Source organism: Westerdykella ornata, assembly GCF_010094085.1.
Source record: "Westerdykella ornata strain CBS 379.55 unplaced genomic scaffold EI97scaffold_14, whole genome shotgun sequence".
Taxonomy (NCBI): domain Eukaryota; kingdom Fungi; phylum Ascomycota; class Dothideomycetes; order Pleosporales; family Sporormiaceae; genus Westerdykella; species Westerdykella ornata.
Window position 1 is genome coordinate 365,789 of NW_022986864.1, and position 24,922 is coordinate 390,710.

At 55.2% G+C, this 24,922-nt stretch overlaps 10 protein-coding genes and 1 non-coding gene across 11 annotated transcripts; 4 read left to right on the forward strand and 7 right to left on the reverse strand.

Moving 5' to 3' along the window:
- Positions 1 to 1,106: 1,106 nt before the first annotated feature.
- On the reverse strand, positions 1,107 to 1,912 carry EI97DRAFT_379263 (uncharacterized protein; the record flags this gene model as incomplete). The annotated part of the gene is made up of 2 exons (XM_033795702.1): positions 1,107 to 1,598; positions 1,688 to 1,912. 2 exons carry the CDS (start codon positions 1,910 to 1,912, stop codon positions 1,107 to 1,109), a joined length of 717 nt encoding a protein of 238 aa, XP_033652989.1.
- Positions 1,913 to 2,749: 837 nt separating this feature from the next.
- On the forward strand, positions 2,750 to 2,821 carry EI97DRAFT_t66. The gene has a single exon. It is a non-coding gene; the product is annotated as a tRNA-Arg (tRNA).
- Positions 2,822 to 3,713: 892 nt separating this feature from the next.
- On the reverse strand, positions 3,714 to 6,687 carry EI97DRAFT_75591 (uncharacterized protein). The gene is made up of 3 exons (XM_033803050.1): positions 5,669 to 6,687; positions 5,308 to 5,615; positions 3,714 to 5,260 (listed from the first exon to the last, which is right to left on the reverse strand). Exons 1-3 carry the CDS (start codon positions 6,624 to 6,626, stop codon positions 3,758 to 3,760), a joined length of 2,769 nt encoding a protein of 922 aa, XP_033652990.1. The 5' UTR covers positions 6,627 to 6,687; the 3' UTR covers positions 3,714 to 3,757.
- A 172-nt stretch (positions 6,688 to 6,859) lies between these two features.
- Positions 6,860 to 8,038, reverse strand: EI97DRAFT_379552 (uncharacterized protein; the record flags this gene model as incomplete). The annotated part of the gene is made up of 3 exons (XM_033795720.1): positions 6,860 to 7,843; positions 7,893 to 7,916; positions 7,967 to 8,038. The coding sequence occupies 3 exons, from the start codon at positions 8,036 to 8,038 to the stop codon at positions 6,860 to 6,862; spliced, it is 1,080 nt and encodes a 359-aa protein (XP_033652991.1).
- Positions 8,039 to 8,179: 141 nt separating this feature from the next.
- On the forward strand, positions 8,180 to 9,967 carry EI97DRAFT_434293 (uncharacterized protein). Its single transcript, XM_033798600.1, has 3 exons — positions 8,180 to 8,391; positions 8,443 to 8,475; positions 8,543 to 9,967. Exons 1-3 carry the CDS (start codon positions 8,357 to 8,359, stop codon positions 9,636 to 9,638), a joined length of 1,164 nt encoding a protein of 387 aa, XP_033652992.1. The 5' UTR covers positions 8,180 to 8,356; the 3' UTR covers positions 9,639 to 9,967.
- A 29-nt stretch (positions 9,968 to 9,996) lies between these two features.
- On the reverse strand, positions 9,997 to 11,215 carry EI97DRAFT_451016 (DUF1295-domain-containing protein; the record flags this gene model as incomplete). Its single annotated transcript, XM_033800318.1, has 2 exons — positions 9,997 to 10,644; positions 10,694 to 11,215. 2 exons carry the CDS (start codon positions 11,213 to 11,215, stop codon positions 9,997 to 9,999), a joined length of 1,170 nt encoding a protein of 389 aa, XP_033652993.1.
- Positions 11,216 to 11,547: 332 nt separating this feature from the next.
- Positions 11,548 to 13,784, forward strand: EI97DRAFT_379504 (DNA topoisomerase III; the record flags this gene model as incomplete). Its single annotated transcript, XM_033795718.1, has 5 exons — positions 11,548 to 11,628; positions 11,683 to 11,880; positions 11,934 to 12,112; positions 12,159 to 13,530; positions 13,584 to 13,784. 5 exons carry the CDS (start codon positions 11,548 to 11,550, stop codon positions 13,782 to 13,784), a joined length of 2,031 nt encoding a protein of 676 aa, XP_033652994.1.
- A 1,366-nt stretch (positions 13,785 to 15,150) lies between these two features.
- On the forward strand, positions 15,151 to 16,593 carry EI97DRAFT_75784 (uncharacterized protein). The gene has a single exon (XM_033803051.1). The coding sequence runs from the start codon at positions 15,257 to 15,259 to the stop codon at positions 16,436 to 16,438; it is 1,182 nt and encodes a 393-aa protein (XP_033652995.1). The 5' UTR covers positions 15,151 to 15,256; the 3' UTR covers positions 16,439 to 16,593.
- A 2,034-nt stretch (positions 16,594 to 18,627) lies between these two features.
- EI97DRAFT_434299 (uncharacterized protein) lies at positions 18,628 to 19,167 on the reverse strand. The gene has a single exon (XM_033798601.1). It carries the CDS (start codon positions 19,031 to 19,033, stop codon positions 18,815 to 18,817), a length of 219 nt encoding a protein of 72 aa, XP_033652996.1. The 5' UTR covers positions 19,034 to 19,167; the 3' UTR covers positions 18,628 to 18,814.
- Positions 19,167 to 22,066, reverse strand: EI97DRAFT_420510 (RabGAP/TBC; the record flags this gene model as incomplete). The annotated part of the gene is made up of 5 exons (XM_033797030.1): positions 21,971 to 22,066; positions 21,791 to 21,902; positions 21,567 to 21,728; positions 20,929 to 21,440; positions 19,167 to 20,862 (listed from the first exon to the last, which is right to left on the reverse strand). The coding sequence occupies exons 1-5, from the start codon at positions 21,991 to 21,993 to the stop codon at positions 19,167 to 19,169; spliced, it is 2,505 nt and encodes an 834-aa protein (XP_033652997.1). The 5' UTR covers positions 21,994 to 22,066.
- Positions 22,067 to 22,767: 701 nt separating this feature from the next.
- Positions 22,768 to 24,598, reverse strand: EI97DRAFT_451020 (Pal1-domain-containing protein; the record flags this gene model as incomplete). The annotated part of the gene is made up of 3 exons (XM_033800319.1): positions 22,768 to 24,117; positions 24,212 to 24,477; positions 24,574 to 24,598. The coding sequence occupies 3 exons, from the start codon at positions 24,596 to 24,598 to the stop codon at positions 22,768 to 22,770; spliced, it is 1,641 nt and encodes a 546-aa protein (XP_033652998.1).
- Positions 24,599 to 24,922: the final 324 nt, after the last annotated feature.

Genomic DNA, 24,922 nt, shown 5'->3' on the forward strand with positions numbered 1-24,922 from the left:
CTGGTAACATGCATGCTAAGTCTGGGGTACATATACAAATACCAGGTCAAACCCTCCTCACCCACACATATCAATAAACCCGAAAAAGGAAGCAAAATAACCCGATCAATTTACGAAAGTACATACAATAATGCGCTGGCACTTAGGTCACAGCCCGCAGGCGTGAAAGTGTGGTACCGAGGGGACTGTGCGGCGCTGCGTGCACGCGCTGGAGGAGATTCTTACATACACAGTAGAAGGTTTGTGGGGTTAATCTGCGGGATATTGATGGGTATATGGAACGACGTTGTTGTGGCGTGGCACGTGGGAGGGATGAGAAACGGTCGTGCATGAGGCGGTAATATATGGGGAGATGGAAGCAGGATGGGGATGTGCGTTTTGTGTAGATCTACGGAGTACTGTGACCTTGATGACATGGTTGAGAAGTGGCGCTGACGCTGCTGCGGGAGAGATGAAAGTCTAGGAGCCCTGGAGGGGAACGGTGGTCACTGTCATACTAGTTGATGATTGACATGTGGTGTGGTGTACTGTGTACTCCTTGGCAACAATCGTCTGGTCAAATGCATCAACAGTAGCTGCCACAGAAACATACTTGTAAAAGCGACCTAGGCCATAGACCGCTCCAGACCCCCCGCACACATCTCACCCTCAAGAATCCTTCCAGAAACGGAACGTTCACTCTCCTGGCTCATGGATGCAGTCACCATGACGAGTTTAGGCGGCCCAAACTCGGACAGAGTAGATGAATCTGCCGGTAGTTGGTATGCACCGAACCAGAGTACTGTGGTATGTGCCGAAGGTAGGCCTGGATCTGGGTTGAGAGTCGAGACGGCGGCACTTGGGAGGTGCTTGACCATTTCGACGTGTTGGGCTGAGATTCTGCTGGCTATACTGTAAACTGGGATTGTTGACTAGTGTGTGACGTCGGGTTGTAATGTTTGGGAGGTCTTCATCCTCCTCCATGACGTGCGGCTCTGCGGTGACCCAGCATCAATGTCCAAGGTCGCATGTATTCCCAGATCCAGCCAGGGTGCCTCTCTCAAGACAAGCACCGCAATCATAGGTCGCATCTTTCTACTCTTCCCGAACCTATTCCCATTCCCCGCTCAATCCACTACACCCTTCCCATCCTCATCCACCCATTCCTCCTCCTCCAACCTCATCCGTTCCTGAATCCCCTTCCACCCTCTCAACACCACATCTACCAGAACCCCTCTCCCGCCCAACTTCATCACCGCCTCCTCCACCGGCACCAAGTAGCTTTTATAAGCCTTCTCCTCCTCATCAACCCCGGTCCCCTCGTGATGCCGTGGCTCATACCCCTCTGGCTCCATCTTTATCCTCTCCCTCAACGTGAGATCTTTAGGAAACGGTGGAGGAGGTTTGTATGCTTCTCCAGCTTGGGCGTCGAGTTCCTCCTCAAGGGACGGCGGGAGCGTCTCAGCGATGTACCAGTATAAAACATACTGATAGCGGCTCACGGGCATGAGTTGCATCCACACTGGCTCGGCCGTTAGGGCAGGCGCCTCGGTGCGCGGATGCGCTTGCGGCTGGTGGTGTCGGATTGGCAGGGGGAGGAGGCGGTTGCGGTAGCCGGACTGAGCGAGTGTGTAAGCACGCTTCTTTGCTATCCCATCCAAATCATCCTTTCCCCAAGATGTGAATTCCAAGTTCTCCCTCGACATACCTCCTCATACCCCTCCCTTTCCGCACCTCTGCCGCTCTCCTCTCCTGCATCCCGCCGTCCCTTTGGGAGGAAATAATACGTCCTTCCCTTTCGGTCCTCGGCGCTGCAGATGACGACACTGCCGCTCGCGATGTGGAAAATGGCGACCCCGCCGCCGATTACGAAGTCCTCGGATGCGAATTGCGCGAATAGAGGAAGGGAGGCGTGTACTGGGTGGGCGGCCATGCTATGTTAATGTACTGTGGCTGGAAGTGAGAATTCAGTGGTGGGATTTGTTAGTGGAGGAAAATGGACAAGCGAAGTCACAATATATGTATTTTCAGGACGATGAGGAGTATGGTTCTATGTCCAAGAAGCGAATGTAGTCGCCTGGAAAAGGCGAATAGCAGGCGTTGTAGTTGCCATCTTCAAATGTTCACCGGAAAGTGTAGATGCCTAGCCGGGAAGACGCCGAGCTAAATATGTTGCACGGCTGTGATGAGGGATGCTTGGCAGCTAGCTAATTGTAAAAACGTGGCGATACATGTTCAAGAAACAGAAGACTTCGCCAGACTTATTATTGTCAAGTTTGTATCAGGAGCGTAAACGGCTTATACTCGATATACAGGTTGGAATGTCTAAGAGTTCAACGTCTGAGTTCGTAAATCAGGCGTCCTTGTTATGTCTCGATAACCCTTTTAAAACAACCGCGGACTTGAATCGGCCTTTTGTGCGCAACCTCAACTACTTAAGTTTGGGTACATTCATGTCAGTTAAAGCAGACGTATCGTAAAGTTGTAGGAACCTAGAGACAACGCTAGATGTTTATGTAAGCTTTTGAATTTACTTCTGCAGGCCTTGAGGATCGTTAGTCGTATGTTCAGGGATAGAGCTTTAAGACATCAAGTTCTTAATTCCAAGCAACCGTTCTATTAGCTACACGTAGGCAGTTTGAGGCTATAACACCGAACTTTTCGTATGTTGTCTTCTTAACATCCTACGCCATGAGTTGCCTAGATTTTGGGACGTTTAATCGATATATAAAGGCAAAAGTAAGCAAAAATCTTATGAAGAAATTGAAATGGTCACGTGGCCCAATGGCAAGGCGTCTGACTACGAATCAGAAGATCGCAGGTTCGAATCCTGCCGTGATCAATTTTTTTCCCTCCCCTTTTTTGCCACTTAAAAATCTATGAATCTATCGTTACTTCTTCCTAGGAATCCCCTAGCACGATTCATCACTCAGTGTTTATAGATGAATTGTGTAGTTATCGTTAATGTCGCACGCGTAAACTCTCCCACTTAGATTTGCTCTTTGCCCCTAAACAGCGCGACTTCTACGTACGGAAGTTTCTGATCGCATGTTTAGAATTTCATTTTCTCCTCAGGCATCACCCTTATTCTTTATACGTAGGCTAATAAATGAGTAGACATCTCTCTCCTCGTTATACTCTCCTGTAGCACTCGTAACCGAGTGTTGGTTTTCCAGTCCTTGTATTGTAGAGAGTAAAAATGTAATACGGAGGTTAGGACAATTCAGGCACGTATGTGAGCCTTGCGGTAGTATGGGAGCAGAAGACTAGGACAGCCGTGACACATTCATGGTCATGTGCTATCCATTTTACTTTGTGTAATGAAATTCAACGGCAACATTGCATGCGAACTTCGCTTCCTTCGAAAACTATAGGCCTAGGCACGCCTAGAGGCGGGTATATGAGGGATTTCGATGCGTGTTACGGTGCGTGAACGACATTCGTTTTACAGAACGCAGGTAGTCCCTTTCAACAGTAAAAAAATACATGAGTATATTGCTGGCACATATACTGTAGATGCCTGCGAGTACTCTGTACAGATTTTGTTCTCAACTGTCTAACGATGTCAATCCTCTCGACTCTATAATACATACCTTCTTCCAAGGCGGAACCACCGAGTCTACCGAGCAAATGCGTCCAAAAGCCGAATCAAAACTCTTCCTACACTATCGTACATCTTTGCCGACATAATATACAAAGACTGGTAATATACAGAGAGAAGTCGAGCACACGTCTAATGCTCCAGCGCCACGGGAATGCAAGCATTGTCGAGACGGAATCAGGTCGACGACGACTGAACAGAGGCCGACTTGTCGCTAGTACTCTCGTCAGAATCCGCTTTGCCAGTCTGAGAGCCTTCCTCGGGCAAATCTTCCACGACGTCCTCGGCAGTGACATGGGGTCCAGTGTCCAGTCCCTCAACCGTGCCGACAGGGTCTTCGACGCCCTCTGCCGGAATCGCGTCCTCAACACTGGGAGGTAGCTCAGCGGCAGAATCGGCAGAATCAGCCAGGTCATTCCCGCCCAATTCCCGCTTATCTGACCCCTTCTGGGCCGTCTCCTTCGCCTCCTGCAACCCCTCTTGCACGCCCACCTTATTCTCCTTCTGCATCCGCGGCCTAGCCGGTACAGACTGCCTCAACGGCATGGTATCCCCCGCCAACCCTGTCAGCACATCCGCCATCTTAAACGCCTTCTCGACAAAACCCATCAAGCCGTCACCTCCGGACCTCCTGCTCGCCTCGTGATCCCAGTAGAGACTCAATCGCCCGCTATTCAGCCCCAGTGTCCCTTCTTGCGAGGTATGGTAGGCTACGCGGTAGCCGTCCCAGAGACCGTTGAGATGTTGGCGGTGGGAGATACCCGTGAAGAGATACGTGACCTCCTCCACCTCGTCCCGCTCTTCGCCCTCCAGCCAGGTAGCGCCCAGGGTCCACGTAGGGATGCCGAGTCTCAAGGTAGCCGGGGCAGTCAATTTGCCTTTGCTCTGGATATTCTCGGACACGGCGTCATAAAAGGCTCTGATGTTCTGATCCTCGAAGGGCAACAGGAGCCTTATGTCTCGACGGACACTGAGGCGCAGGTCCGTCGCATGGCCGGGAAGGAGGATGTCGTAGTCATGTCTTCTGAATGATAGCGTCACGCCGCGGAGAGATGGTACGGGTTGGGCGCGGATCTTGAGACTGAGGGTGGGATAGCGAAGCAAGGGCCGTTGGGGCTTGTTGTCGCGGGAATGTGGGGACGGAACAAAGTTGTATTCGAGGTTGTCGGTGTAGTGAGGGTTTTCGATTGAAGCGAGGAATTTGGAGGTGCCAGGGATGGAGGAGGAGAAGACGGGAGCGGAGTACCTGGGATTGGGTAACGTGTCGCCGATGGGAAAGAGGATGTGACCGAACGAGGCAGACAAGGAATTTGTTGGATAGCGTTCCCATTGCGGGCCGGGCGGTCTATGAAAGAGTGGCGGTGGTTCAAAATTGCGTCCAATCGCTTCCAAGACTTTCTTCTGGAGAACTTGAATGTCGGCATCTGATGTTGATGCTTTCTGAATATCGTGCTTCCCATCTTTCTCCTGCCTATTGATTCGGGCGGTCCAACGGCCAAGGTCTACTTCTCTGTGCTGATATTCTAGGTGGTTCCTGAAGGCGACTGGAGCAAGGAAGGTACCGTCTTCTCTTAAATCTGCCTCCAGGTGCCACGTACGAGAGTCCCTCAAGGGTAGCAATCTGATGATGCTACGCTTTGCTTCTTCCACAGCGTTCTTGTCTAGGCCGCGAATATTCAACTAGGGTGGTCAGCCAACGGTGCGAGAATTCCTTAGGACGGCCTTACATTCAAAGTCGAGTTTATCGGTCGCTCGATAGTCACACCGCTCAACCTCTCTATTGTTTCTAAGCTGCCCTTGGGGAACATGGTCCTTACTTCCGTCAGGCCATCCCGGGAGGAGAGAAACTTTCCCGTCAACCAATCCCTGAGACTGAAAGACCCCTTTGCCGAATTCTTCAACAGACCCGCTATGTCGTCGGCGGCGTATTCTGCGTTACTTTTGGGCGCTGTTATGCGGATTCCGGAGAAGGACTTCGGGATCTCAATCCTGGCTTTACGTAGATTGGCGATACGATCTAGAGCTGTGGATGTTGCTGGTGATGCGTCAGCACGCGGCCATTGGCGATGAAAAGTGGGCACAACTCACTCCCCGACTCACTCCCTCCGGCCGTAGTCGACAAGTTCAACAGCTGGATCTGCCACGGTTTCAGCGTCAGCTCGATCTCACCGGGAGATTCAACCTCCTCGAGTGGCGCGGTTCGCCACAGGCTGCGTAGAATCCGGTCCACCAGCAGCCGCTTCTTCGTATGGTGATTCATGTTTTTGCGTTTCCCGGCGTGTATCGGAAGACGTTCACTTAGTGGAGAGGTACCGGGAGTCCAGAGAGACCGCCCCTGGACATCTCTCGGGAGGGGCTTGGTGCAGTGATGGTCGCTCAGAAGCCCTGCCTCTGGATTCTCGTTCAGCTCTTGTGCGCCCTGTTTCTCTTCAGAGGCCATTCTTTTTCGAGCTTTAAGGTATCGCTCCAATTGCTTGACAGTGAAGCCTTCCCCAAGCACCTTTGTCAGCTTCCTGAACTCGGCTTCAGAAATGTAGTTCGGCTCGTCCGGTGCGCAATGCGACTTGGGTCGCAAACTATCGAGCTGCTGGTTAACTTCATCTTGTCCCACCGCGCCCTCCGCGGCCAACGAGGCGAGGATACTGGGTGCATCCGTTTCTGAAGGCGTCTCTTCTGGCTCCGAGGGTTTAGGCGCGGCCTCCGAGCGGTGCGAGCCCTGCTCCAGTCCGCGGATTACAAGAATCTCCGCATCCGAACCCAACCTCTTCAACCCGCCGAGCCGCGCAATGCGTTCTCGAACTTCAGCTTGTCCTTTGGGCCTTCTTATGCGAATAATCGGGTGTTCAGAGAATTCAGCGGTGTGGTTTTCCTCGGAGGGGGCCTGGGTGGCCTTATCGAGTTCATCCAAAGCATCGCGGTGGATGGTAGACGTTGAAAACTTCGAGTGCGGGAGTCGGCGCGCGTGCGTGCGAGGAACTCTGCCGCGTGCGTATTGGAGCTCACATCGGAGGCATACGAAGGCGCTAGAGGTGCGGGAAGGAATCATCAGAGTGAGAGCGAAAAAAATTATATTATCGACGTCTGGTTATGGTTGCCATCGGAGGTTGGGACTGCGGGATGGATAGATGTTGTATGGATGCAACGACTTTCTTCACCGCCTTCAGCCCTGCCAAGTTCTGCCAACGCCAACTCACGTGCCTGGCCCGCCTCCAGAGACATGCCCTGCGATGCGCAGTAAGTGAAGGAATAAAAGAACCAATAGTGCTTGTATCCCCACATTCAGCTAGGTAGACGCCAGCTCCGCAAGTCCTCCCGTAGATCCATCTCATCTACTTCGTGCCGCGGCCGCTGCCGGTTCCTCTCCGCCTCCGCCTTCATCGATATCTGGTGTGCCTGCTGCTCCAAGCTTCCTCTCCCGCGTACTCTCCCAGGCGAACGTGGAGAGCTTGAAGGATTTGGCAGTGCATCCTCAGGTCTGAGGGTCTCCTGCGACTTGCGACGTATGCTCGAGCGTGCCTCCCCTTCAGTCGCGGAACCAGCTCCTTCCCCGGCGTGAAATCGTACGCCACGTTGAGATTCGTCGTTGTATGGCTTATCGCGGTCACCCCAGCCGTCTCCCCCAGCGAAGATGTCTTCTATGCATTCGTCTGCCTTGAGCTCCCCCGGCTGCGCGGACCAGTATGCTGCCAGCGTTCTCCTGTACATGTCCTGAAGCTCTCCAGTCTCGCGAGAGCTTGTAGTCAGCGACGGTAAAGCTTCTTCCGAGTCGCCCTGTTCGCCCGAGACGATTCCCGCAATACCACTGAAGACCTGTGCCGTTCTCAGGGGAGGGCAGATGTAATTCTTATCACCTTCAATTTGCTTCATGTAGATGCCGATTTTGAGCGTGCTGTTGATCTTGCTGTCCTGCATCAGGTACCTCCTTGTTATGCCCGGCTCCTCTCCGCTAGAACCGCTGAACTCGCTCTGCTCGACATACTCTGCGAGGTTGAGCTTCACTCTGCCCAGGACGATGCGTTCTTCCCTGCCTCCGCCAGCGTACTCTTGTAGCACCTCGAAGTCGATCCAGCTCTCCTGCAGCATGCCATGCTTGTCTACGGTGAGGCGAACGGGGCATTTCGTTTGGTAATCGTATACGACTTTATGATCTTTGATGGGTCGCTTGTCGGTGCGTCCACGGTGTTCCGCAGCGGTCGAGTGAGGTAGGTGCCATTTAATGAACGAGGTTCCGGAGACGAGCGGGACGTTGGCAAGATCAATTATCTGAGAAGCCGTCAGATGGGCCCAGGTGGAAGCTTTGGAGCAGTCTCACCTTCAGGTGTAGTTCAAATTTGGGCTGTGGACGATTAGCAAACAAAAAGGGCAATTGAAAGGTGCTCTCCTTACTCGGCGGTTCTTGGGGACTGGCGTAGTGGTGAGCGTGTGCGCCGCAAAGGCGACAGAGCGCCGAAGAGACATGTCTCACCGAAGGCCTGCATGGTCAATGGGATTCTTTATTTGCCTATATGTAACCTGTCTAATAAGTAGGTGGTACTTCCGCACACGTATCGATGGGTGAATGTGGAAGGAACGGAGTTCGGTGACTTCACCCCCGCGGACGGAGGGGCCTCGCTTTCATTCCTCACCCCTCCACCACCAGCACAATGCCCACATTCCTTCACCAGCCATTATGACGAGGATCTCAAACCCGGATGCGGTCGCCGATGCTGTCCTCGAAGCTTTCGACAAGCTACCAGCGAAGTGCAAACCACGACCCCGTCACAATGGGGCGCGCGAATGGATACCACTGGCCGGGATCGTGATGGCGAAGGGTACGCGGCCTCAAACAGGGTTGTGCTGCATCAGGCTTACTCATGGGCCAGGAAAGACGGGAAGCTAGAATGCGTATCTCTAGGGTGAGCAATCAGTCTCTTTCCGAGTCGAGCCTGTTCGAGAAACTACAGGACTGATTGAGCTTATCAGAACTGGCATGAAATGTCTCCCAAGCAGTAAAGTTCCCCACGCCCACGGCAACATCCTACATGACTGGCACGCTGAAGTGCTCGCCATCCGCGCCTTCAACCGCTTTCTACTGGAGGAGTGTTTAGCTGTGCTGAGACCACCGCACACGCCTTCACCCTATCTGTCCCATCGTGATCCCCAGACAGCAGCAGCAGCAGACTTCCAGGCGTTTAGCATCAGAGAAGATGTCCAAATCCACATGTACTGCTCCGAGGCACCATGCGGAGACGCCAGCATGGAACTCGTCATGGACGCGCAAGAGGATGCTACACCGTGGACATCAGCACCGGAGTCCGTCCCCGGTCTACCAGACCTAGAAGCCATATCCTCTGCCGAAGTGACAGTCCTTCGAGGTCGCTCGCATTTCGGTCATCTGGGCGCAGTACGACTGAAACCTTCAAGACCTGATGCTCCACCGACGCTATCCAAATCTTGCACCGATAAAATAGCACTGACGCAGTGTACCTCGCTGCTCTCCAGTCTCACATCCCTCCTGATGTCACCTAGGAACGCATACCTCACCTCTCTCGTCCTTCCCCAAAGCCAGTACGTCGAATCCGCATGCATCCGAGCCTTCAGTCGCTCAGGCAGAATGTCGCGTATATCCCCAGATATGGAGAAGAGATGGTCTGGCGGCTACGCCTTCCACCCCTTCTCCGTCCACGCCACATGCCGCGAGTTCAAGCACTCACGCAGGAGTGTCGCACCCTCGGAAAAACCCATCCCCTGCAATCTCAGTGCGCTGTCGACGCCTCATTTCCAAGAGTCGCTGATCGGCGGCGTGCTCCAGGGGAGGAAGCAGCTTGATCCGCGGGGCGCGAGTCGGGTCAGTCGCAGGTCGATGTGGAAAGCTGTACTTGAGCTTGCGGGGCTTGTCGGAGTTCCGCTGCTCCTGGAGGCTGTGAGGAAGGAGAGGTACGGGGATGTGAAGGAGGGGGATGCGCTGGCTGCTCATCGGCAGGTGAAGGAGGATGTGAGGGGGGTGTTGAGGGGGTGGGTGAGAAATCGAGGAGATGAGGAGTTTGGGTTGGATGTGGATGCGGAGGGGCCGAGATGATAGGTTCGAAAAGGTAGGGCGTTTGATGCTCTCTTGCCAATTGATCTGAGGTCATGAGAAGTATTCGTTTGGTATCTGTTCGACCTGTATTCCCTCGCGGCTATATGCCACTGCTCCTGTTAACCTGATGGGAGGTGCCAGATAAGCAGATGTTGTGTCGGAGTATGTAGGTGCATTTGAGCATGTTGGGAAGATCAGTGTCGGAAACAGAGTCCATGCGACGCTAAACATGCGCCAAATGCTTTGCCCTGTGCAAACTCCAAGTGACGCTTTAGGTGTTATCCCCGACGTATGCAAATCAAACCGCGCCATCTTTTCCGATTTCCAACCTATGCAACCGGGGGTGGAACCTTGCCAATCATTTCCTTCTTTCCTTCCCATTTCCCTTCCCAACCTTTCCACCTTCACTTTCCTTCTCCCTCTGGCGCTGCGCCTCAATCTTCCTCTCCGCCTCCTCGAGCACCCTCTTCTCCTCCTTGTTCAGCGGCTCCCCCATCCCCCTCGTCCGCCCCCATGGCAAAAACTTGCCCACCCTCCGCTGATAAACGGCATACATCGGATACTTGCCCCTGGTGATCATCTCCGTGAAGGCCGTACTCCCCTGAAACAGCGCCAAATATCCAGCCGCACCCGCAACCGTCCAATTCACCCACGTGTAGCTGGCACAGCACGCCCACTGGTACAGCGAGACCCAGATGGCCTGTTCGGCGAGGAAATTCGGGTGGCGGGAGATGGCGAAGAGGCCGGCCGTGTTGAAGCCGAGGTCGAGCTGGTCGCGGGTGTAGTTGTATTTTGGGTCGACGCGGGCGTGGCGCTGGTAGTGGGATTTGGCGCGATGGAAGGACCATTGGGATTGGTCGGCGAGGGTTTCGAGGATGATGAGGGAAAAGATGAGTTTGGAGAAGATGGAGTCGTAAGTGTCGAGGTTGGAGGTTTGCGGGGACGAGGGGACGAGGGAGGTGAGGAGGAGGATGTAGGTTGGGGTGGTGATGAGGAAGAGGAGGAGCTGTGTGGATGTGTTAGCATCGATTGCGGAGAGTAGGAGGGAGACTTACACTCTGCGCGAACGATATGAAGATTACATTAAATAGGAACATCCACCTTCCTGCGTACTTTCTCACCACCACCCATCGGTAATCCTCGGACCCGATTTGATATCCCCCTTTGCGCCAGTAATTAAACGTCAATCGCGCTCCCCATAGAATGGTCAGCGCCATGACATGATCCAGCCTCGTGGTAGGCAGGCCGTTCAAATGCGCCCAGAGTGCATAGTGGCAGTTGAATAGCACGGGAATGATGCTCCACACGCGGTCGACTTGCGAGTAATTGTTATTGACTTCTCCGGCTATGAGGGCGGTGGGAGCGAGGATGAAATTGGCAAAGGCAAAGGCCGTGATGAGCGGGTTGGTGGTTAGATAGAGGTGTTTGAGCGCCGGAACATCGTTGTAATGGGCAAGGAGTTGGTGGGGGAGATTGTAGAGTTGTGGGATGTAGGGGGACACGGTTTGGCTGAAGGAGGCGCATTCGGGGAGGGATTTGACGACGGGGAGGGTCGTGGAGAGGGTGGGAATGAGCATTTGGGCCGGCATGCTCTGATGAATGAGAAGGCACTGAAGGTTAGACAAAAGTGAGGACGAAGGGTCCCTCAGTAACGTACAGAAGCCGCTATGAGGATGCCCTCGCAAGGTGGAGTTGGTGGAGTAGTGGTTGATGATGAGGTCATTAACTAGCGGGGAAGATTGGGACGGGAATACCCTTTTAGCGGAGCGGCCCGTGCACACTTACAAACTAAACCAGGAACTGTGCCGACGCGCCTGGCGCTCACCACCATAGCTTCAGTCTTGAACCGTGACCGTGCGCGTCTTCACATGACACGACACTCGCTGGGCATGCGCTGGAAGAAATCTCGATGGCCCGGATTCTTTGCGTCGCAGAGAAACCCTCGATAGCAAAAGCCGTTGCAAATCATCTGGCCGGACGAGCTCGAGCTGTACGTGACCTTCCTAAATCGAGGAAGAATGACAGAGATTAACCAATGGTGCAGGAAGACGTGCGAGGAATCCAGTGGGTCAAGAACTACAAATTTGACTATGATTTCCCACGGTGGGGACGATCATCCGTGACGTTTACTTGTGTTGCGGGCCATATATTGCAGCAGGATTTTGGCGAGAGGTACCGCGCATGGAAGTCCTGTCAGCCGCAGGAGCTGTTTGAAGCTCCTATCGAGATCTACGTTGCACCTGTTGAGCTACCTTTCGTCTGACCTGGCTTTGACAAGAAGCTGACATTGCATAGGATAAGAAGCCGGTTGCCGCCAACATCGAGGCTCAGGCAAGATATGCGAATGTCCTCTTCATCTGGACCGATTGTGATCGAGAAGGTGAGCATATCGGTACCGAGGTTCGAGACATTGCCCTCAAGGTCAACCCACGGCTCGAGGTGTGCAGAGCGCGATTCAGTAACATCGAGAGAGCGTAAGTGCCGTGCAACGCCCGGTAATGCATAAGCTAACACCTCCAGCCACATTATACAAGCTGCCAGCAGTCCGGTTCCCCTAGACGACAGGCAAGCACAGGCAGTCGCAGCCCGTATCGAGCTCGACCTTCGTCTGGGGGCAGCCTTCACTCGCATGCAGACCTTGGCTCTCCAGTCCCTGCTACCTCACCAAGGTGAGCCGAACAAGGTCATTAGTTACGGGTCGTGCCAGTTTCCTACTTTGGGCTTCGTCGTTGATCGATATCTGCGTGTACGAAACTTCGTCCCTGAGCCGTTTTGGTACATCAAGGTGGCGCACGAGAAAGATGACATCACTGTCCGATTTACGTGGAAACGAGGGCACCTGTTCGACAGGCTGGCAGTTGTCATCATCTTCGAGAAGTGCCTCATCGCCAAAACGGCCAAGGTCACTAAGATGCTAAAGAAGCCAACGAAGAAGTGGAAACCTCTTCCCCTGACGACAGTGGAGCTCCAGAAGATGGGCAGCAGGTTCCTCAGAATGACCAGTCAGGAGGTCATGACAACAGCAGAGCTGCTGTATCAGAAGGGTTGGATAAGCTACCCTCGTACCGAAACCGACCAGTTCGACAAGGGCATGGACCTGAAGAAGCTGGTGGAGAAGCAGCAGCAAGACAGCCGTTGGGGGCCATTCGCACAGAACCTCGTGAATGGAGGCTTCAGCCAACCGCGTGATGGCAGGAACAACGACAAGGCGCATCCGCCCATCCACCCCGTCAACTATGTTGCTCCGCATGCACTTGACGACAATCGCCAACGCAAAGTGTACGAGTTCGTCGTGCGGCGCTTCCTGGCATGCTGTTCCGAGGACGCTGTTGGAGAGGCGACCGACGTGGAGATTGACTATGGAGGCGAAGTCTTCTCTGCGCATGGGCTGACGGTGATTGCACGCAACTACCTTGATGTCTATCCCTATGACAAGTGGGAGAGCAGCCAGAACCTACCCGTGTATACAGTGGGTGAGACATTTGAGCCTACCGAGGCTATGATGCACGATGGGAAAACGACGGCACCGGGCTACCTCACGGAACCGGAGCTCATTGGACTCATGGACGCCAACGGGATCGGGACGGACGCAACCATGGCGGAGCACATTGCAAAGATCAAGGAGCGCGAGTACGTGGTAGCCAGGCCCAAAGGAGGAGGTGCTGCAGGCGACGGAGGTGGCAGAGGGGGAGGAGGGCAAGGACGAGGAGGGGCAAGAGGAGGGCGTGGAGGGCGAGGTGGTGCAGCAACGGGTAACGATGGAGGAGGAAGAGGGGGAGGCACGGGCGGGGTGCAAGAGTTCATCCCGACGACGCTTGGTGTTGCGTTGATTGAGGGATATGACAACGTGGGGATCGAGACGAGCCTCAGCAAGCCGTTCCTACGCAAAGAGGTAAGGCGGGTAGTATAGGTTGATGAAGGTGGCAGACAGTTAACGATCGGCAGATGGAGGTTCAGATGAAGGCAATCTGCGAGGGGCGTAGCACACGCAACGACGTGGTGCAGCAGAATCTGGAGCAATACAGAGCCGTGTTTGTGCGCACGACGCAGCAAATCAATGTGCTCAAAGCAGTGAGTACTGTGATTCCCACACTGCGGGGCAGCCCTCATCGCATCGTGGTTGTCGATCGCTCAGCGGTACTCTAACATGTCCGAATATAGGCCATCAGGAAGTACATTCCGGGAGCGAATCAAAGCTGAGGCGCAGTACACGCGGTGCGCTGGAGCTGGCTGGAGTTCTCCGATGCTCACAACTGTTCCCCACTAGCCATGCGTGTACGATGTACCATAGTATGGTACATGTGGGATTTCGATGTTCCGCAGACGACGTCGGGAAGCAGTGTGCTCAGCACGTGGGGTGAGGGGTCGGAAGTGTATCGATCGACTACTGGCCTGCGAGGCATTTTCCCTATCTACGCAGTAGACGGTACACACGAATACCCACGCACCTGCGGCTGACTGTTGACATGCGCATCACTGTATTGCTTCCGGAGCGACGTCGGAGACCTTTCTCAAGACGCGCCACTGGCAAGGCCCGATCGAGGGGAGTGGGCGCAGTGGTTGGAGCAGGCGATGGCAGTGGTCGGCTGGGAACGGAATGTTACTTTCAGCGGACATTCCACGGGCGTTCCCGCAAGAGGCCTCGATGACGCTGCCACTGCCACGCCCCTGGCGCCGAGGAATTGACGACGACGATGACTGTATCCGTACTCCATAATGATGATGAGATGAGACGGCGGCCTTGGGCGTGCGTTTATACCGCTACAAAGCGGTGGATAGAACAGGCCAGAGCGGGCGTCGGCGGCGTGGCAGAACAAAGAAGCGTGGCAGAGGACGAGACACATACAGCGCAGTACTATGTACTCCGTACACAGTGATTGCAACGCAACGGACGCTGAGTCGGCCAAGTCGCCGATTGCGACACTGCGACTCTGCGTTTGCCGCGACTGGTGTGTGTCAGCTTTGCCAGACTCTTCTCCCGTGGGTGCGCGTGCTCCTTCCCAACCCACGCCCCAAGTTCCACGCTTGGAAGCCGCGATCCGGCCAGGGATCACGCCCACACGCCCGTGGTGCGCGCCTGCCCAATCAGCGGGGGGGCATGCGCTGATGCGCTGCCTTGAGTGCGCCTTTGGTTGGAAACGCCCCGAATAGAGTTGCTGCCCTTATCTTGCCTACGCCGCCCGTCATCGTGGTCGCCTTTCCCCCAACACGACTCACAACCACGCAACCACAAATACAACCACCGATTTCTTTGCTCGGAAGAAACCACAGCACCCAGATTGCTTCGACTGCCGCCAGTTTCACACCCCTTTCGCTCCTCCGCAAATCGCGTTCCGTCCCGTCGTCCCCCTCGACTAGTCGTTGATCCCGTTAGCCGATTCCCCAGTTCCGTTTCCGACACCAACATCAACGACGACAAGCTCGCTGCAGCTTGCCTTCTCCCTCACACACGTCCGTTGCACGCGTTTGCCCTCTCCTACCTTGCAAAACAGCGACCGCTGCGTTTTGCATTACTACACATCGCGCGTTGCTGCTCCTCAGTCAGACCGCGCCTCCTTGACTCATTCCGTCAGCTCCTCCCTGTCTTCGGAACAACCACAGGAACCCGCCCACCCAACATGGCTACCGTCGCTGCCAACCGCCCAGTCTCTAACATCGCCGTTGCCTTCGCTGCCCAGTCGGCCTCGAACAATATCCCCATCCCCCGTGATGGCGTCGACCCGAACACCTCCGACCATCGCCGCATGCTACTCACCCCTCCCAACTCCATCTCCCCGACCCTACCCGCTCAGAAACATAAGCCTGGCATGCGCGGCGGTGACGTGCCTTATATGCCTCTGCACCCGGACTCGGACGTGGACCTCCAGGACGCTGTTGAGCATGCCGCCTCGCAGCACCTGCACCCCGCAGCTTTGTCCAAGGAGGCCCTGGCCGGCCTCGAGGCTGCAGGCCAGATCACACCTGCCATGCTGGCCAAACACCACCTTCCCAAGATCTTCTCCGGACATGGCTCTCTGCCTGTGCGCGACATCATGGCGCATCTAGCCCAGACAGTTCCGGGATATTCCAGCATTCCTCCAGCGAAGGCGCGCAGGCTGGTAGTGGCTGCGCTGGAACATCGCGCCGGTGGCGGTCTGCACGGGGAGGTGGTATTCGAGAAGGTGGGATGGGGCCGATGGCATGTCAAGGGGGAGAACGGTCAGGGGGTCCCCATTGCGCACAGCGCGTCGCCATCGGGACCAACTCCGCCTGCCAGCGTGGATAGTGCAGGACGGCTTGTGATTCCTCGGTCACGCTTCGATCGCGACGAATACTGTGGAAGTTGGGCAGCAGGATCCATGGCCTTCTCACGACACGAGGAGATGGCGGACAACATGTCGCTCGACGGTTCCGACGATTCCGATTCCGACGCGGATGACATGGATCTGGATGACATAGACGACCAAACCGACGAGGAGGACTGGAGCGCACTGGGGCCGGAGCTCCTCCGCAACAGCTACCGCGGTCCTAGCACAGAGTACCGCGACTACAATTACCTTTCGCGCACATCGGGTGCGCGATACCGCTCGGCCTCGGCACAGGTACAGGCACAGTCGGTGCCCCACTCTCGTCCTGGGCACAAGACGACTCCCGCTTTCAACAACAGCAACAACCACCACAACAATAACAACACTTCTTCTGCATCCCGCATCAACTCGGGCTTTGTTCATAATAATGGTACTGCATCTCCACTCGGCGTTTTGGAAAATCGGTCGGAGCTCGAGGCCGTCGAGGCTTTGATTGCCATGGGCTCCATGTAGAGCATTACACGTACTTTTGGACTGGGCGTTGGCTATACTCATGGTGCCCACGACGATGACACGACATTGATTCTCTTAGGGTTCTTTTTCTGGATAGGTATTTTGGTTTGGGCCGCGCTGCATATCTCAGCTCTCACACAACATATCATAACATACCATGGCCAACCGTGGACCTTATGGCTTTGGAAAGATCCGTCAAGCGCTGACGCGATCCAATCGTTTGGGATGGACGATTGATGAGGTCCTTTTGGCTTTTGCTCTTCTCTTGCTTGTTGGTTTCAAGCACTTCTTTATTATACTAGGACCCCTTTTAGTAACCCCTTTGGTTTCTGTTCTTGGACTTCAACATTTTTGGGGGCTGGGGAGGGATGAGAACCCTGGGACCAGGACAAGGCAGGCAGCAGCTGGGTGGGCTTATGAACAGGACGACGCGATGATGACTTGGTGAGCTGGAATGCCCCGAGTGGTCTGCTCTTCCTGCCGCATCTCCGGCTGCTGTTTTTCGCACGGCTGTTGCCTGCTTGACCTGGCCGAGACGGCCCCTCCGGAGTCACAACGGTGATCCCTTTCTTGGTTACCTTTTTGTATATACGTTTTCTACCTTTTCGACATATCTTATGGGAGATTTGGTGCAGAGCAGAGAAGAGGAGCTGCAGGGCGGCAATCCCAATGGCCATAGCAATGGCAGTAGCAAATAGCAGGAAGCGAGTGGAGGATATTGGACACCCTGGATATTCAACAGACCCGGAAGTGTCTTCTAGCACGAAGTAGTAATGTTGAATACAGATGGCATGCTTGCGGCGGGAGCTGCGGGAGCATCCTTGCGATTCTGCAGTTTTGAGTGGAAGAAGAGTGCAATGAGACTGCGTGAGGCTATCCTGTTCGCACAGCAGGATATAGATATCTGACCCAAGTAGTAGTGTATGAGTATGTGCTTCCAAGGTTGCTCGTCAGGCCACCCTGAAGACGTCGTTCCTTCCTTCCAGATAAATAGCTTCCCATTGAGGTTAGTCATCAGTCATTACATCACCTTCGGCCCCCGGGGCCTGTTGAAGGATGTACCACTTCAGTCTATCTTTCTTCCCTTGTCCTGTTTCCTTCTCTCCTCTGCTTTCCTTTTGTTTCTCCACATCCCGCATTCTGACACACGCTGCTCGCCAGTCCAGCCAGGACTCGCCCCCTCAGTGGAGTGAACTTCTCCATATATCCATCCCATTTTCCATATGTATTTGCGAGGCGGTCGCCTTACTCCGCACAATGCACGCACCTGCACCTTGCCAATCCCGAGCCTACCCATTGCGGTAATCCGCTCAATCCGCTCAATCCGCACAATGCACTCAACCATCATCCATGGAATGAAGTGGTCGCCAAGTCGCACGAGGAAGAGCTGCACTTACCTCAGCCCAGCACCCTTCTGAGCAAGTTGCGTGGGACTTGTTACGACACCACATGATACCTGCGTTTCTTTTGCTCTCTCCAGGCCGCGGGGAAACGGCGAACCCAGCTTCCAACCAGCCAGTCGAAACTCGCTGGATAGAGGGGGAGGAAGGCGGAGAGAGTTGGAGAAGCGAGAGAGAGCATATGCGGCAGTAATAAGCGGGCGTCCACCCTTTTTCCTTGACAAAGTCCTTACGTAGCCTTGCTCATCTCTCGCCTTTCTCACTACTCTGCTGCAGTGTCATTCGTAGCCGTCGCTCCTTCTCCACGCGACCGGGGAGTTCATTGCACTAACCTGCGGCCAGATCCGCTCCTTCTCCACTCCACTCCACTCGTTCCTTCCCTCCTTGGGTAGCCTGACCCTGACCCTGACCCTGACCTTCCCTGCTTCCCGTGTCTTTCCCTCCTGGCGCGTGGTCCGGTTGCTCTAGCCTCGAGTGGACCCCTCGATAGATAGATATAAGACCCCGCCTCGCTACCCCTCCTCCTCCTCCTCTTCTTCTTCCTCACCACGACCACAGCAATCCCACTGCAATCACCAACCGACTTCACCACCCCAAACAAACCCAAATCAATACATCTGCAAATATGCCCGGCTGCGGAACTGATGGCTGCACCTGCGCCGACTGCGGCTGCGCCCAGGGAGCCTGCAACTGCGGCAAATAGATAGACCCAACGGTCGTCCACGTACGTTCCCAGCTTCCTCGCCCTCTTCTTCCTACACTCAGTTGCTGACTCAACTGGCCCCTCAGAACCAAACTCATCTCCTTGAGGAAGCACACTGATCTTCTCTTCTCTTCTTCTGCTTTTCGAAGGATGACGACAAACGGTTCCTGGCAGCGTACTCCCGACGGCTTGACAACAAAACGATTCCACGCTCGACGACAACACGGGACAAGATGATATGGACGCGCCTGACCCCCTTTTCCCGTCTCTTTCTTACGACACTCTTTTGATGTAGTAGCAAGCAATGCGGAGGATGGATGCAAGTCTATAAGCACAAATACCCAGAAAATCAAACAGTATTCGGAGAGAGAGAGAGAGATGCGCAACTCTGCAATGATGTGATTCCGTGACTTCTGGGCCTGTCTTATCAAGTAGCCCTCTTGTCTCTCTCGCACATGCTTCGATTATTTGACGTGACACTGCTGCTGCCATGATGGAGAAGAAGAGGAAGGGTAGAAGATTGAAACTCACATTGCTGCCAACCAAAACAAACTCCCTGCATAACTGGGTATCTTAACACCATCGCCCAACACTCCTTCCTTTCAACTCTCTCCCCTCCTTCTTTTCACAATAAGATGACACCCCTCGACCCACCCACGTCATCCAAATCAATCACCTCCTCCTCGACGGTCCCCTCGTCGGTCCCGCCAAGCCCTCCAATATGCATCGCACTTACACTCCCCCTCTTAGCCCTTGTTCGCACCCTCACCCCTTTCCCAATCCCAATCCCTCCTCCTCCTCCTCCTCCTCCTCCTCCCTTCCCATCCCCTTCCGCTTCCCCATCCTCATCACCCTCCCCCTCCTCCCCAAACAAGAACCCTTTACTTTTCCGCATCCTCCTCCTCTTCTCGTCCGCCGCCAACGCCGAATGCGCCGACGCTTTCGCAAATGCTGATCTCGGTCCGACGGCGTCGACGACGACGGCGGGCGAGTTCCTGTCCGTGTCCGTTTCCTTGTCGTCTCCTGCCTGGCCGAGCATCCAGGAGAAGGAGGACGAGGCGAGGGGGGCGCGGGTGGGGAGGGATGGAGGTGCGGGTTGGGAGTTTGAAGTCCATGGTGCTGCTGGTGGGGAGAGTCGAGCGTTGTCTTGCTGTGAAGTTTCGATGGAGCCAGGTGTCTGCGATGGCCGGGTTGCTGCCCTGGTATTGGTATTCATATTCGGGCCCGACTTCCTATCGATACCCGGACTCTGCACCGGCGCTGGCGGCGCACTCGCCGTTCGCTTCTCCGACAACGCAGGCCGCGTGTCGATGGCCGGTGTAGTCTTCGCCTCGTTGTTTGGTATTTCCTCCTCCCCCGGCAGCGGAATGGTCGCATCCTCCAGATACACCTGCACAAACTGCACCTTGGCAATGGCGAGGCTCAGCTTTTCTATCTCTTTTCTCTCATGCTCCTCCTCCTCATCATCCTTCTTCTCATTCCTCTTGCCTACACCGTCCGTCCGCCCCTTATGATAGTCCCACATCTCCGCCACTGCCCCCTCGAGCATCTTCGCCAGACTCTTATTCCGCTCCTCCAGCGCCTCCACCTTCCTCACCATCGTCATCATCAACGCATCATGTCCCACTCCCCCGTTCATCACCCCCGCCGCTGCCGAGGCAACAACGCCGCCGCGTGCAGGTTTCCTGAATTCCCGCCCACCCCCCGATCTAGCCGCCGGTGTGCTGCGTCCCGACATATTACTATTACCACTTGCTTGATACGCTTCCATGTTCCTCTTGACATCGCCCACCGCATCGCGGATCGCTTTGCCGACAGCCCACTGCGAGCCCCGATCTATGACCCCCCTCGCTGCATTCTGAAGCAGGGATTCTAACCCTCCTCCTCCTCCTCCGCCTTGCTGACCCGTTGGAAACCCTCGAGGTGAAGCCAGCGTATGTCGCGTGCGGCTCGACACAAAAGCCAGCGCCGGAGATGGCGATCGGATGTCGGGTGTCCTAGGTGGAATAAGAAGCGGTGCGCGCTCGCCATACCGCGTGATTATCTCGACACCACCCTCCGGAGAGAGATTATCCCGTAGATACAGCGCATCCTTGATGAACGTGTAGGCCGGCGCGGCGTCGGGCGGGGGATACCGCAGCAGGAGCGAGAAGGCTTCGTTGGTATCGGCCGCGACGAGCCGCCAGCGGATGCGGAGGAGCATGGCGACGGAGATGAGGTCGACGAGTTCGAGCGTGGGGTCGATGGCGAAGAGGGCGTCCCACATGTCGAGGACCGAGTCGAGGGGGAATTCGCGGCCGAAGAGGAGGCGGATCCATCGTCTGGAATGGTAAGCATGTACTTTATGTCGAGTCGAGCTAGTAGGAGATGTTTGGGACATGTCTTACAATAGGAAGATTTGCGGCACAATCTCTAGTCTGATCAGATGGGCTGATAATGCGGGGTCCACTTTGGGGAGATAGGAATCGAAGATGCGTGCACTGCGTGTCAACATGGGCGTATCTTTCGATGATGTCGCTCCCGTCTCCGCAGGCGCCGGCGCAGGTGCATAGAAGCTCTTCGCAGTCTTCATGATGAGTGCAAACAACGTGTACGAGTCCTGCTCAATGCACCTCGCGTCCAGCAACGTCGCCAGCAGCGTGCTGTCCTCTCCCACCACATCGTCAACATCGGCAACAGCATCCCTCTCGACAACCCACAGCAGCGGCGCCAGAATCTCGTGCATGCCCTGCCGATAGCCAATCTCGGGGTGCATCTTGCACCACACAAACAGCACGTCAAGCATCATGCGCTGCGTCGCCGGTTGCCGGAAATACACATTGTCGGGCATGCACCGCTCGATGTCCTGGAAGATTTCGGCACGGAGGCCTTCGTCGGCTCGGAGGGCGTTCCAGGGGGACTATTTGTTGCTCAAGCTTTTGTCTTAGTATAGGCTCTTGTCAATATCTTTGATGTGAATTGTGTGGTCTTTGACTTCTTGCCGGGAACTGATCAGGGTGATGGTGGACAGCCTCAAGCGACATACCTCTTCATGTTCGCTCAGCGGATCCACGGACGAGACGTCGAATTCGTCCGGGTGCTCGATGGCGCGGAGGTAGCGCGACCGGAGCGAGCTATATGTCGAGCGGGCTTCGAGCAGTTTGGCCGTCCATGTGGAGCGGTCGAGGCTTTGGAAGAGGAGGAAGATCTGGCGTGTGTGTCAATTGGACTGTGGAACAGGTAAGGGATTATGGATGGGTCGTTGGATACCTTCCAGCATACGGAGCGTAGACCCGCGGTGATTTGGGGTTCCTTGTGCGAGGAGACGGAGATTTTGAGGTCGGTGAGCGAGTGGTACTGCGAGAGGCGGTGCCAGTACTTCCTGAGAAGTGTCAGTGCGCTGTGGGGTGAGGGAGCGAGGGTGCATCTAAAGGATTGGCGACGACTTACTCGGCCTCTGCTATGGACCTCATGGTGAGGGGAATGAAAGGCGGAAGAGGAAGAGGAAATCGTGGTGGAGCACCTTGATGGCGTGTTCCATTGTGTAGCTAGCTTGTTGATGTGGGGTACCTGTGTGCGGTCGGGTGTGGCCGTGCGGGCGGCGCTTATCTGTGAATCACGTGGAGATAGCATCATTGCATCAGTCCTCGGGTTGGGCTGGATCTGAGCGGCACTAGCAGATGGTCGATATCCAAGTTACCTATAGTGTAATAAGGCATGCATCTGTCATTTATTATAATGTGGCAATCGAACTTTATGCTAATATTCTGTGTTTCTTCCTTTGAAGGTCCAACCAAGCCAGGACACACTCCGTACACTTAGAAAATATACTCGACACCCTAGCTGGGGGTTAGATGCAGAGGTAAAGTCACAGAGTAAAGATCAAACTGGTCAGAGGTTCTCTTATTGGTACATCCTGAATCTCCAAGCTACTTGCCCCCTCTCCTGTGAAATTTGAAAATCCCCCAGGGTCCACACCCCCAGACCCTCCACCAATTACAAAGTCTGTGTGTTCGAGAAATGCCCTTAAAAATGCCCACCCGAAGCGCCTGTGGTACACCGAGAAACTTCCAATGCATCAATGCTACGCTTGCAGCGCTGACTAGTACAGACTCAGATGGCGGCGACAAAAAGGAAGAAATGCGTCCTGCGTGCTCCTGTACAACACGGCTCGCTGTGCTGTGGAATGGATAAGTCGGTGATTGTGCCACCGTCTAGTAATCGGTATCTCGGAAAATGCTGCTGGTTTACGCCGCCGGGCGTTCTGCACGCGGCTTCCTGCCCCCCTTCAGACTCTTTACTCGGCTGAGAAAACCCGACTGCGGTTTTGGCTCGCTCGGCGCTCCCCCTTCGAGGTTATCGGCTGTGACCGCCCTTGTGAGAGGATTGCGGCTTGCGGCTCCGGGGGAAGCGGGCCCAGGGCTCTTCACAGCATTATCCTTATTTTCGGATTCGGCCACCTTGATTGCTGCACTTTTGTTGTCGTATGCTTTATCGTAATCATCGAAGAACGGGTTCTGCTCGTTCGCCTTGGAATAACCTCCCGCACTCTGTGCCTGTGGACTGGCCGGGCTCCGAGCGCCTCTGCCATAGCGGGCCTCCGGGGATGTGATGCGACCTGCATCACTGAATTGACGTCGAGGCTGAGAGATACCGCGAATGCGCTGGGCGATAGACTTCTTCCGTCCGAGACCACCATCTGCCATGGCATTGTGTGTTTCGGATTCGCGTCTTTGGATTGCAGTACGCGAGGCTGGTGTCCCTTCCAAGAAGGTGGATGTTCCCAGCCCGACCGTCTCCTCGCCATGCACGATGTCGACTCTGTCCTTTGGATTAAAGGAAATGGCTCGGTCCTGTTCGGATCGCTTGTAATCGGAACCGGATGCGCCGAAATCGGTAAAACCCTCTGCCCCTCTCCCGTGGAAGGTATCCAGGTCAATGGTCTTGTTAATCGGACCTGAGCCGCCCAGTACATTGTTGGCAGAATTGGCTGGGAAAGCCTGCATAGGAGCTCGATGGTCCTTCTTGCGGTTTCGGTGCGGCTGGACGGCATCGTATGGGCCGTCGTGGTGTATCATGCTCGGTCCGTAGATGCCCGTCACATCCAACTTGTCAATGATGTCCAAACCTTGAGGCCTCCTGACCCGCGAAGAGCGAGATTTGGGATCCTTTGACCGCTCATCACGCAACCTGCGTCGCTCCCTCCTCCGCCTCTCCTCCTCAGGATCTAGGGAGCCCTTGTCAATCATGGAGGATTCGGAGTTACGGCGAGGCCGGCGGTGCTCGCGTCGGTCAGGGCTGTGTCGATTCGGAGGACGCTCGCCTGGCGGACCCCTCGGTCGGGGAGGCCCTCTAGGTGCGCCTCGCAGGCGTCGTTCTTCGTCCTCCTGAGAACGTGAGGGGCGATGGTTCCTGGGTGGCGGCGCACCACTCCTCTGCTCGCCGTTCGATGGAGCTGGCTTATGGTTGCCGCTGTTCTCGTCGAGAGTAAGATTCTTCTGTTTGAGGGAACGAGGGTCAGTGACTACGCTTGCAAAGTGCTTGAGACGCTCCATGGCCGCTCTCATTGGAGATGGTTGGATGGTCAATAAAACATGCTTCGGGGAAGTTGCGAGGGGGGAGTCGTGCCTTGTGCGACACGAGATAGGGAGCGCTGACGTAGCAGACTCAGGGAGAGGAGACACAACGTACAAAGAGTTCTTCGGCGGTGCTACCGAAGGTGGGTTTCTTGGGCGACTCCTTCATGTTGGCCGACATGTCAATGAGCTGTGCAGCATTGGCAGCCTCCTTGTTGAACTCGGCTTCGAAGGTGGACAGGAACGGATTGCGCGACATTGGCCTGCTGGCAGTGCTGCGAGGAGTGTCGAGGGCGGGCGAGGCAGCGGGCGAGCTTGCGCGGTTGCGAAAGGGGTTGTTGGAGGGGAGGTTGAGGGTAAGGCCGGGCGACGGGCGCCGGTCTGCAGATAAAGGGGAGGCGGTCAGCGACGGGATCGATTTCGTCACCGAGCATCGGTGGATGTGAAACGCAGGGGAAGGGGGAGGGAAAGGCATACCTGGCACAGACGGCTCCGCAAACATGATGGTGGTGCCGGTCGCAATCCCGCAGATTGGATCCAATCAAGGACAGGCGACTTGGTCGCGTTCAGAAGCAGGCGCGCGGAATGATGCACAAGCGGTGTTTGCGGGTGACTGGTTACTCGGCGACCCAAAAACCGGATTGTGGAGGATTGGGAAAAAAGGGGCGCAGATAAGACTGGCGAATATGATGTGGTTTGTTGGTGGTGGGAATTGGGAGTGGTTGGGTTGACTGCCGAGAAAGACAGATGCGGCGGGGGTTGGGCGAGGAGGCTAGTAGGGAATGCCAAAACCACTGTCTGAAGTTGCGAGGTCGCACGGCTTCGG

What these genes read in the sequence shown, in the direction of transcription:
- EI97DRAFT_75591 (XM_033803050.1), bottom strand. Translation starts at nt 6,626, where the DNA reads ATGATTCCTTCCCGCACCTCTAGCGCCTTCGTATGCCTCCGATGTGAG. An exon ending in CGGAGGGAGTGAGTCGGGGA is followed by an intron (nt 5,616 to 5,668) that starts GTGAGTTGTGCC and finishes ACGCATCACCAG; the next exon opens with CAACATCCACAGCTCTAGAT. An exon ending in CGATAAACTCGACTTTGAAT is followed by an intron (nt 5,261 to 5,307) that starts GTAAGGCCGTCC and finishes TGACCACCCTAG; the next exon opens with TTGAATATTCGCGGCCTAGA.
- EI97DRAFT_434293 (XM_033798600.1), top strand. Translation starts at nt 8,357, where the DNA reads ATGGATACCACTGGCCGGGATCGTGATGGCGAAGG. An exon ending in CGGGATCGTGATGGCGAAGG is followed by an intron (nt 8,392 to 8,442) that starts GTACGCGGCCTC and finishes CTCATGGGCCAG; the next exon opens with GAAAGACGGGAAGCTAGAAT. An exon ending in CTAGAATGCGTATCTCTAGG is followed by an intron (nt 8,476 to 8,542) that starts GTGAGCAATCAG and finishes TGAGCTTATCAG; the next exon opens with AACTGGCATGAAATGTCTCC.
- EI97DRAFT_75784 (XM_033803051.1), top strand. Translation starts at nt 15,257, where the DNA reads ATGGCTACCGTCGCTGCCAACCGCCCAGTCTCTAACATCGCCGTTGCC.
- EI97DRAFT_434299 (XM_033798601.1), bottom strand. Translation starts at nt 19,033, where the DNA reads ATGGCAGCAGCAGTGTCACGTCAAATAATCGAAGCATGTGCGAGAGAG.